Source organism: Elgaria multicarinata, chromosome 5, assembly GCF_023053635.1.
Source record: "Elgaria multicarinata webbii isolate HBS135686 ecotype San Diego chromosome 5, rElgMul1.1.pri, whole genome shotgun sequence".
NCBI classification, from domain to species: Eukaryota; Metazoa; Chordata; class Lepidosauria; order Squamata; family Anguidae; genus Elgaria; species Elgaria multicarinata.
The window spans coordinates 97,140,779-97,152,931 of NC_086175.1; the positions used below are offsets into that span (position 1 = coordinate 97,140,779).

Sequence of the window (12,153 nt, forward strand, 5' to 3'; positions counted from 1 at the left end):
TTAAATTTACTTGAATAATTGGGCTAGAGAAATTCCAGTTGTTGATGTTTTAAAAAACCATTTTCTTACTGATGATGACGCTAAAAGGAAAGACACTGGAAACTGAGGCAGGCTTGGGTTAGGGCGTACCATTGATTCTGACAATAACTAAAAATTAATTAAATTAAACCTAATTAAAAAGTCCCTCTAGTTAGGATGTTTTAAGGATTAACTGTTCACTTACTTACAGTAAGTGAGAGCACTTCATAATATCAAAACTGAACCTACAGAGGAAGATGGTTTACAAATAAGCAAGAAGATAGAGCACATTCTACTATGAGAGCTTATAACACGATACATTAAATATTAACCTCCCAAACAGATGTTCTCACACTATGTTTGTGAAATACAAGTACAATCACAATAAATTCTACTACACATCTCTGTAGTCACCTAAATATAACACTCTTTTAATATATCATGTTCCTATAGAGAAAGTATATGAACAACGAGTTATCTGCTCATTCATTTTTAGCTGGGGGACTAGCTTTGCTTGCTGTGCAGATGGTACCTCTAGTGATTTCATGTGCATTCAGGCTCCACTAAGGATGGATTAGGCAACAGGATAACAACTAATTCATGTTATGATTAATTGCAGGCCTCGGGAATTCTCATTGACAATTATTATTCTTAAGAGATATGATGCATGTCATTGTGTGATGAAAGTTGCAAATGACCAGGCTATCACGAATTAATTGCAATCATTACATCACTAGCCTAGTTATCTAAATCATTCTAACAGTCACTTAAAAATTAAACTTACTAGTCTATTTAATCATGATGTTTCAGGTTATTGAGAGAGAACTGCAATAGTGTAAATAATGTAATACAAAAATCCCTCCTTATTTTTATTTATCAATTCTTTAAAGAAGGAACAGTATCTGCTTGTATTTACTGATACGTTACTTCCCAACATTCCCTCATACTCCGTCATGACCAAGAAACAGAACCAAAGGAAAGGCTTTGCAGCTGAAAACCAAGTTCATGTGAACTCTGGAGCTGACTTGGTTCTCAAAATCTATTGGCTAATATGGTGAATTCTGTCACAACCCCAGACTGGGGTGCAGATGGTTGAGTCTACATCCCAACTTTCTCCACCCCAGTATTCCCAAGTGCACTTCTTCATTTTACATGAAAGTTCAATGTGCATGTTAGCCCTAAACAGCTTGGGACCAAGGAACCTGGAGAAAAGCCTACGTCCATACCAATGTGCCTGTGCCTTTAGGTCATCTGCCAGTGATGCCCTTCTCCATGTGTCTTCCTTGTCAGAATCGAAGTGAGCGGCAATTAGAGAGTGGGCATTTTCAGCAGTGGCACTCTGACTATGGAAGGCCTTCAACACAGACTGATTGCTTGATGCTAATATTGCTTTCTTTTAGATGGCAGAGGTATTTCTATTTGTTCAGTCTTTTACAGCACAATCCTATGCATGTCTACTCAGAGGTAAAATCCCAAGAAGTATGTATAATATGAAAATTTTAAAGTCCTTTTTACATATTTTAAATTATTTTTGACTGCTTCTTTATCTGCTGACTCATCTTTTATCTGTGGCATTAAGTATTTGTAAGTTTTTAACCTTGCAAACTGTCATGAATTTATTTTGATGAAGGGCAATATGAAAATGTTTTAAATAAATAAATACACATGAGGCCTTGATGAGATGATCATATTCCTATTCCTATCTGTATTTGCAGAATGATACATAAAGCAAATTTGGGGAGAGAGAGAGAGAGAGAGAGAATCTTTTATAACTATAAAATGTTAAGAATTTTATCAATGAAGTCTTACTTTGATTTCTTCATGTATAACCAGTAAGCAACACCAGCAACCAAAGCAGCTAGAAGAAGACCAACCACGATTCCCACTATTAGTTTTGCCTGGTCATTAACACTTTCCCTATTACCATCTAAAACAAAAGAAGAAAAGGATAATGGAATGTCTTGATCAAACAAAGTATGGAAAACTGACTACATATTATACATATCCCAAAGTATTCCTAAATTAGAATTTTAATCAAAGCAGAATGTTGTGATAACATGCACATTTAAAGGCGCTGACACTGATTTAACTGGCTGCAATCCTAAAACCATTTCCTCCATAGTTGCTTTGTTCAGGAACATAGGAAGCTGCCTTATATTGAGTCAGACCATTGGCCCATCTAGCCCAGTGTGGTCGACACTGACTGACAGCTGGTCCCAGGGTTTCAGGCAGGAGTTGTTCCTGCACTACCTGGAGAACATGGGACCTTCTGCATGCAAAGCAGGTGTGCTACCAATGAGCCATGGCTGTAGTCTCATTTACATCAGCAGGATGGCAAAGAGATCACTTCTGAGGATTTACCAGACTACGAACTAAGTCTCTGCAGTCTAAGAACTGTATAAGCACCCATTTCCTGTATAAGCACCCATTTCTATTTAGAATTAAATCTTACTGTATTGGCTTCCATAGATATTCTTTACTGAATGCTTCTGCTACTGGATGAATCTTGATGTGTTTAGGAGGATGTGGTCCTAGTTCTCTTCCTAACATGACAAATCATCATTATTGTTTCTTCCATGGTACTAACCATGAATAGATTTTTTGGCAATACAAATTCTAGCTGCAAGTTCGTGAAAGGAGCACAGGACGCCCCCTTATACTGAGTCAGATTGCTGGTCCATTTAGCTCAGTATTGTCGACACTTACTGGCAGTGGCTCTCTAGGTTTCAGGCAGGACGCACTCCTAGACCTACCTGAAGATGCCATGGATTAAATTGGACTTTTCCATGTAAAGCATGTGCTCTTCCACAGAGCTATACCCCCTTCCTGACTGGGACCACAGCAAGGGGTAAAGGGCTAAATGCCCTAGGTCCCCATGCTAAGGTCCTAATGTGGACTGGGTTCCTGTGCTTAGTTTTGAATAAAGAAAAAAAATAGTTGCTAACTACATCTTTAAAGTCATATGTAGTTTGACACCTGGGCAACCTGGCTATGCTCCTTACTCTAGAACTAGGTGACAAATGAGCTTATATTAATTGCTTTTGGAGAAAATGACTTGAGATTTACAGCCTTATTCTTAAATATATCACACCATTCATTTTTAGTTCAAGACCAGTAATAATATAAATTCATTGAAGAACTGATATTCTTCCATAAATGCAACTTTCTTTGTTTACCTGTTTTATATACTAGGGGATGGATCCAGACTTAGTCATACTTAGAGTAGATCCACTGAAATCAATGGGACATAAATTAAGAAACTTTAGTCTAAGTATTACTTAGTCTAGAACTATCCCTGTATTTTTTATATTTTAATGCTTTATTTTTATAAATAAATAAATAAATAAATAGGAGATAGCCTAATCTAAAGATCAATTTCATTTATTTAGTTTTCTATCTATATTCTAAGGATGAGGAAGGCTGGAAAAATGAATAAAACATTTTTTTATCTAATCATGCTAAATAAGTTTTGGACTATTTTTTATATACTTACCATTTTTTTCTTCTGGTTCATCAGGTTCTCGGAAACTTACTGAAAAGAAATGTGTTTTTTTTTAAAGCTGTTGATATATGAAAGTCACCTTCACAACTTCTAATCTGCTATGATATTTAACAATAAAATGATCTATTTTTCAGCTGAGCCAGAAGTGTTCATACTTAATGCAGCATCAGCCACACAACAAAATGATTAATCTTATTTTTTTAGGCAGCAATCCTTACTTTATATCTATAATGTATCATATGAAAGAGCTTTATTCCAAAAATGACAAGTTTAATCTCATAAATGCTTAGTCAGAAGAAGTATTTATGTGTTACACTGTACTGCATGCTGAGTTTTCATCACTTTATTATTGCAGACAGCGAGTTGATTAAACTTTAGCACCCTTGGGTGAATTCAGGCAAACATCCCTTGATCAATGTGTGTGCTGGAGTCAATAATCAGACTGAGAAGGGCACCACACAATTCATTGGGATCGCCCCTACAAGCCCACTGCGAATCTGGTAGGATAGATCTGCAGCCCGAGTAAATGATGCAATTCCTAAATCTGGGGATATACAGGGGTACTCTATCTAATTTCAGAAAATAAAGCTTACCAGCAGAGACTTTGTAATAGGATGAGCTCATCCTTTGAATAGACAAGGATTAGTCTGCCTAGGTAACCTGCTTATTGTGCAGTAACTGTACACTTATTTCTCATGTCCAATCTTCACATCTTCCATAAAATGTATAGTTCAGTTGAAGTAGTATCACATATTCAAAGCATTCAAAGTGCAAGATTTTTATATGGGAAACAGGCAATTCACCAAACAGCATTCATTGCTATTGTGATTTCCTTGTGGAATGTGGTTGTGTGTTATAGGCACCTGTTGTATATTTTTTATGATGTAATTACGGTCAACCAATATAATTCTGTTTTCATGCCCAAACTGTGTTGGGAATCCAGAGTGCATATATAGTTCTTTCTTTCTTTCTTTCTTTCTTTCTTTCTTTCTTTCTTTCTTTCTTTCTTTCTTTCTCTTTTAAGGCAGCAAACAGCAGCATGGGATTCACCACAGCACGGTTCTCCTTCCCCCCTGGTGGTCAGGATTTGCTGCATTTGTCATGTAAGATGACTTGTGGGTATGTGGGTATGTCATGAAAAGATGCCACTTTCACCATTGTTGTGGAAATACCTTGCACATGAATGGCTCCTAAATACCTGTGTTCCACATTTCACACAAGGTCAGTTCAAAAGGTCACTTATGTACATGGATGTCTTAAAGACGGGAATGGGGCTGGGGTGCTTCCAGATGGACAGCTCCTACGCTAAGAATCAGAATGCATTTTGTAGCTATTCTGACTTTTCTTTCTTAACAAATTTTCTGCCATAGACGAAACAATGACAACTGGTGGAAAAATATGGGAGGGTTACAAGTAGAAGACATTGACTGGATCCCCAATACAATTCCAGAATGAGGCAGGGTGAAGATACACTAAAATCCTCATCTGGAAGCACCTGGGGAGAAGAGAGTGGCTTAATACAACTGCTCATGGTCATCTGATACCTTTGTTTTGGAAAGCCACCACTCATTCTGTATTAGTGTGATTGCCAAATTGCGGTTTTGATAATATTTGGTTTTCTATTTGCACACTTCTTTCCAGTCCAAAAAAGAAAATCTCACATGATTACATGCACTGAATATGAGAAGTGAGGTGGACTGATCATTATCATTCAGAGAACATAAACTATCCCATCTACAACTTTAAGAGCTACTAAGTGCATAATCCTATGCATGTTTAGACAGAAAAAAGTCCTACAATTCCCAGTATTCCCCAGCAGCCATGCATAGGATTGTGCCCTAAATGTATTGCCATCCATGGTGGCAGTGGAATGCTGGAAATGGTAGGACTTTTTAAACTGTAAAAACATGCATAGGAATGAAGTCTTAGTTGCAGTTTTAAAATTAAAAATGTGACATCTCAGTATATTGCTATAAAGGCCATTTGGAACCTTACATTCTAGATTAAAAGACGATCTGCTACAGCAGTGAGGGGCATGTCTAGACGAGGGGGGTGGAGGGGTATGATCTCACAATTTTATGATCGCAAGATCATATCCTTTGTCTACATGTGTGCGTGACGTCCCGGAAGGAAGAGGACTTTGCACCTGCCATTTTGTTCTTTGTTTTTCATCAGAAAAGAGTGCAGGAGCACTCCTGCGGAAAATCTAAGTTTTTTTAAAAAACAACAACAACAACGCTCCCACTCCCCACCCCCAATGAGCACAGAGCTCTTGAGGAGCCCCATGCCCTGGTTCCTCATGGTTACTCACAAGGAGTCGGGACAAAAATGGGACTGCGGACCACAGGTTCTGTGGTCTTGGGATCATCCTGAGACCGCGGAAGAATCAGAATTTAATGGTAGAGCGATATCCCGGGCCAAGGGAGGGATCGTCCCTCCCTTCTCCTGGGATCCCCTGTGCGTCATGTGGACGCACAGGGATGATCCTGGAATGATCACCAGGATATCGTCCCATCTAGCCATGCTCGAGGTAGCATTATCTCCACTCAGCTCTGCTAATGCATTAAGGCTACAATCCTACATGCACTACCTTGTCATGCACTCCATTGAACTCACTGGAATTTATTTCTGAATGGTAAATTGTCAGTCAGATAATCCAAATTACAGACCATAAGAAGAGCCATGCTGACTCAGATAAAGGGTCCATCTAATCCAGCGTTCTTTTCACACAGTGGCCAACCAGTTGCCTATGGGAAACCGACCAGCAGCACATGAGTGCAACAGCACCTTCCTGCCCACGTTTCTCAGCAACAGGTGTATACTCAGGCATACTGAACATGATGGAAGGGAAGTGTTTGATAGATCTGTCCAGATTTATAGAGCAGATAGCTGAATCCTAAATAAAGAAATGTCTTGAGTGGTTAAATTTAATTAAAACATTTCTTTGGGGAGCAATCCAATGGTCCCTGAGAGGGCATTCTGGGGGCCATAGGATGTTTTACCTCTCCCCCTCTATGGATGAGGAGTTTTGATCCTGTAACCCTCCTCTCAGCTGCTGTGGAAACTTCTGTGCCCTTGCCTCTCCCTGTCAAAGGTCTAAAGTTGGCAGAGGCAAAAAGGGGCCATTCTGTGGGTGTGTCATGGTAGATCAGGGAAGAACTTGTATCCTCGCGATCCATAGCCCTCCTTTTTCACCACCATGCCACCCAGATCTGGCGGCAATGCACACCGGCCTTGGCGCACATAATTTCCCTCCCATAGCAACCAGTGGGAGGGAAATTGTAACAATAAAAAAAAGAAAAACTGAAAGGGGGAAAAAAGAAAAACTCCATTCTTCTCTCCTTTTCATCCTGCCAACCAAAGCCTGGCAGGGCTTTGGATAAAGCAATTCCTCCAGCTTTAGATCTCTCTCCCCCCACCCTCCCACCCAACCACTGGTGGGATTGTTCTTGCATAAAAGATAACAGACTACAAGTTTTTTTTAAAAAAAAATAATGACGATACAAGAGAATGCGGCATGAAAAACCAACATAGTTACAAAACCCTGGATTTATTTTGGGTTTCTTTTGCATGGAAACAACAGACAGAAATGTGTTAGTGTAGCCAAAGTTATTTGCATTTCTGGGCATGTCCCAGAAAAAGGAACAAGTATCAGCTTTTACCATGGCAACAGTCCTGAGAAATGAGTAGCTAAGTGTACGTTTGTCCCATCTCCATGTCTATGTGAGGACAATGAAGCAACTTGTAAACAACATTCCAGCACAGAGCTACACATGAGAGAGTAATAACAGTGATGGTCTTGTCCAGTGACAGTCTTGTCCAGTTTTCTTGGATCAGTTTCAGTTGGTACAGCTCGAGGTTGTTGACAAGGTGCTTGGACAGGTCCGCGTGACCACCTCTGTACTGGATCCTTGCCCCTCTTGGCTAATAAAAGCTAGTAGGGATGGAACAGCCGGCTGGGCCAAGGAGGTGATTAATGCCTCTCTACGAGAGGGAGTGGTCCCAGACCGTCTGAAAGAGGCGGTAGTGAGACCACTCCTGAAGAAAACTTCCTTGGACCCGGAAAATCTTAGTAACTACAGGCCGGTAGCAAATGTTCCATTCCTGGGCAAGGTCCTTGAGCGGGCCAGCTCCAGACACTCTTGGATGAGACTGATTATCTGTATCCATTTCAGTCGGGTTTCAGGCCAGTTTGGAAACAGCCTTGGTCGCCCTGTATGATGACCTATGTCGGGAGAAAGACAGGGGGAGCGTGACTCTGTTGATTCTCCTTGATCTCTCAGCGGCTTTTGATACCATCGACCATGGTATCCTTCTGGAACGTCTGGCTGAGTTGGGAGTGGGGGGCACTGCATTGCAGTGGTTCCGCTCCTACTTGGCAAGTCGGCTCCAGAAGGTGGTGCTTGGGGGACATTGCTCGGCCCCGTGGACTCTCCAGTATGGGGTTCCGCAGGGGTCGGTCTTGTCCCCCATGCTGTTTAACATGTACATGAAACCGTTGGGTGCGGTCATCCGGAGTTTTGGAGTGCGCTGTCATCAGTACGCTGATGACACGCAGCTCTACTGCTCCTTTTCATCCTCATCAGGTGGGGCTGTGGATGTGCTGAACCGGTGCCTGGCTGCGACAATGGACTGGATGAGGGCTAATAAACTGAAACTCAATCCAGACAAGACTGAGATGCTGCTGGTGGGTGGTTCCTCTGATCGGATGGGGGGCGTTCAACCAGTTCTGGATGGGGTTGCACTCCCTCTGAAGGAGCAGTTTCGTAGCTTGGGGGTTCTCCTAGAACCGTCTTTGTCACTTGAGGCTCAGGTGGCCTCGGTGGCACGGAGTGCTTTCTACCAACTCTGGTTGGTGGCCCAGCTACGCCCCTATCTGGACAGGGATAACCTAGCTTCAGTTGTCCATACTTTGGTAACTTCCAAATTAGTTTACTGCAATGCCCTCTACATGGGGCAGCCTTTGAAGACGGTCCAGAAGCTGCAGCGTGTGCAAAATGCAGTGGCCAGATTGATAGCTGGAACAGGGAGGTTTGACCATATAACACCGATTCTGGCCCACTTGCATTGACTGCCTATATGTTTCCGAGCCCAATTCAAGGTGCTGGTTTTAACCTATAAAGCCCTAAATGGCTTGGGACCGCAATACCTGATGGAACGCCTCTCCCGACATGAACCTACCCGTACACTGCGCTCAACATCTAAGGTCCTCCTCCGAGTGCCTACTCCGAGGGAAGCTCGGAGGATGGCAACAAGGGAGAGGGCCTTTTCGGTGGCCCCCAGACTGTGGAATGATCTCCCCGATGAGGCTCGCCTGGCGCCAATATTGTTATCTTTTCAGCGCCAGGTCAAGACTTTTCTCTTCTCCCAGGCATTTTAACAGCATTTAACAATGTTAAGTTTGTTTTAATGGACCCCAGAATTGTTGTTTTTAAATGGATACTGTTGTTTTTATACTGTTTTTTATGTTTTGATGGTTTTTAAATTTTGTATACTTTTAATGTTTACTATTTTTAATTGTTGTAAACCGCCCAGAGAGCTTCAGCTGTGGGGCGGTATATAAATGTAATAAATAAATAAATAAATAAAGTGTGTGAAAATAGATGAAAATGTGAAAGAATCATCTCTCCTGCTTTTATAATTTTCAAAATGCGTTCTAAAAATAAAATAAATATACTTACTAGCAGATACGTTCATAGAAGTCACAGTTCTTTCTAGCTGATTTTCAGCAATACATGTTACTGTAACATTCTCTTCAGGAGCAATTTCAATTTTACTAATAAATTTTCCATTGACAAAGTTAGTCTCCTCTGTCTGGAAAGAAAAAAAGAAAAGAATTTTAAATGTTTACTGGAAGAGCAAAGTAACCTTGTGTTTGTGTGTGTGTGTGATGTTTTACTGCTGTTGTTAGGTGTAATATGAAAGTTTATTAAGGTTTGCAGAGTTTAAAGAAGGTACTCACTGTGTGTTTGTAGCAGAATGGTAAATATGAAGCCATAGAGGGGGAGTGAGTGCTGGATGGAAGGAGAGTGCTAACTGGATGTTTGAGTGGAGCGTCTGGATTGGTGTGAGAGAATGGGAGGAGCCGGAGGACTGTGGAGAATACATATGCTGCTGCTGAGGCAAGAAGGTATGATGTGATATGAGAGAGAGTTGTTGAGAGAGAGATGTGGGATAGAGATAGGAAGGGTCTGCGTGTTTGTTGTTTTGATGGATTAGAATGTGGTAAAGAGAATAGTGTAGTTTAGAAGGGGTAGAGTAGGTAGCAGAACCTTAAGTTATGTTGTGAAATATTGAAGTGAAATTACCATCTGAAACCGTTACGCATTGTACTTTGAAACCATATGCTTGTGAACTGAGAGAAACCATTATGCTTTTGAACCTGCATTAACGTCTTGTTAATAATTGACATTCATTTACATCTGGTGTGGTCATTGGAATACCTGCGGAAGGGTACAGGTTGATCTATGGTGGCAGCAGAAGGGAGAAGTTTTGGGTGAGGGTGCAGATCTGTATAGCTGTGGGGTCTAAGCAGAAGTAGGCGCACCACAGGGACAGCTTTAGCATCCCAAACCCCTGACGAAGGCACCTGAGCTGGGTCCTTTGGGTTCCAGAGAGATTAAGAGTGATCCAGAGTAAACCCAATGAAGGGTGGTCGTCACAGTGTGTGTGTGTATACAAACTTTTTAATTGGGATTAGATTAGTATCTTTGGATAAACAACTACATTAAGTATATATTATGTGTGCATGTACATTGTACACACACAGATGCAGTAACATCCTGGGATTATGACACCTTCTCCCTTACATATTTTCTTCCAATTCCTATTGTGGAATATTTTGAAGATCAACAGGTTTCCTGAAAAAAACAAAAACCTGTGCCTGATTCTGTTCTTGGTTGTTTTCCATTAGTCACCCACATATATAAATGAAGGTAACTATCAGTCCGATTTTATTCCAGCTAAACTAGAATACTTTTACTTAAAGTGATTTGATCCTACTGAAGAGGCAACATAGGCTACAGCTTTATGCACACTTACTTGGAAGTAAGCCCCATTGGCCTGTTTGGAACTTATTTCTGAGCAAATTTAGTTGTCTAAATTTTTTGGCTTCAATACATTGTATTACAGATTATAGTTAATGGATGACTAATATGGTTCACATTAGAAAACAATTCTTAAGACTGATTTGTTCTGTATGATACATGTTACAGCTGTTGAGTTTTACTACAATGAAAATGAAAATGCAGAAGGTAGTGAGAAAATTACTTGCTTTGTTTATGGCTCCTCCACTCATTGTCCATTGTACCACTGGTTTGGGGAACCCTTCCACCTGACAGGCTATGACTTTATGTGATCCATCTGGGCCTGTTTTTTTTGACATTTTGATCTGAGGTTTTCCTTAAAATAAAAACGTTAACACTTATTGATTGATTGATTCCCTAAAGGATTCAAAAATGATTAAAAATTCAATTATAGAACAATTTTAAAATTACAAAATGTAAAATTATTCAGAGGGTGCAATCTTATGCATGTTGAGAGAGAGAGAGAGAGAGAGAGAGAGAGAGAGAGAGAGAGAGACTGACTCCTTAGCTTCCAGCATGGTTGGCTGGGGAATGCTGGAAGTTGTAGGCCTTTTTGTGTGTGTATCTAAACACGCATAGGATTGCACCATTAAACACTCATACCAAACTAAGAAAGCTCAATAGATAAATCAGCTTGAATACTGCATAAAATGTCACTTTTTCCTGAAAGCCTAGCCAAACAGACATTTTTGTCCTTCTTAAACAGCGTTGGGCTTAAGTCTGGGAGGGCTTTTCAAAGCTAAGAACTAATATGGAAACTATAAACAAAAACATTATAAGGTATTAAGAATCAACCCCATATTACCTTGTACTATCAGTGTAAGTATTTCGCTTTTCTTTAACCCTTCAACCTCCTGTAAAGTAGTTTCACAGATGTAATTTCCTGCATCTTGGTAATGTAAACTTGAAAAAGATGGACTTGACCGCATTCTCTTATTGTCCTGATAAAAACAGGAAGTTAAACAATGTAAACTGAGGACATGTATGTTTTTAAAAAGGGTAGCCTACCAATTTCAGAAAACAATGCATTTCAGTTCAACCATTTGAAATGTAACTATTTGGAAAGACTACCAAAATGCTAGGAGAAGATCTTGATTTTTGATTTCCCAATACAACTGTTTTTTCAAAAAATAATACCACTATTTGCTTAAATTGTTTTCCCCCTCAAAAAAGTACCAATGATTTTTAAGTGTTAGGTATATGATCAAATGTTGACTTTGTGAATCACTACATTAGTAAAGAAGTGATCAAGATCAAAATGTACTTATTTTAAAGATTTAAACCCCACCTTTCAATCAAATAATTCTCAGGGCAGCTTGCAACAGGTAATAATGCACCCTGCACCCCTCACCCCCACCCCACACCTTTGCTCAGACCTCACATAACTCAGCAGGCTTTAGTCCTCTGGCTTCCCTTCAACTTTGCACTCCCAGGAGGAACTAGCACTTGGAATGTAGCTTTCTCTCTTTTGCAACTGCTCCTCTGGCTGATGTCTTCTCCTTGCTGTTATGTTCTTCCTGGGAAGCAAGGGGTATTACCTCCCAGTGT

The 12,153-nt window shown here is 40.3% G+C and overlaps 1 protein-coding gene across 4 annotated transcripts in view; it reads right to left on the reverse strand.

Moving 5' to 3' along the window:
• The window catches only part of ALCAM (activated leukocyte cell adhesion molecule), a 165,307-nt gene that overhangs the window by 17,667 nt on the left and 135,487 nt on the right, over nt 1-12,153 (reverse strand). For 2 of the 4 annotated variants that reach the window (XM_063126860.1, XM_063126862.1), the window contains exons 10-14: nt 11,411-11,546; nt 10,794-10,921; nt 9,202-9,334; nt 3,512-3,550; nt 1,828-1,945 (exon numbers count right to left, since the gene is read on the reverse strand). In XM_063126860.1, coding sequence (XP_062982930.1) covers nt 1,828-1,945; nt 3,512-3,550; nt 9,202-9,334; nt 10,794-10,921; nt 11,411-11,546 — 554 coding nt within the window. Of the gene's footprint in view, nt 1-1,827; nt 1,946-3,511; nt 3,551-7,030; nt 7,746-9,201; nt 9,335-10,789; nt 10,922-11,410; nt 11,547-12,153 lie in introns of those variants that run through there. The other 2 variants (XM_063126861.1, XM_063126863.1) reach the window with 2 other exon arrangements.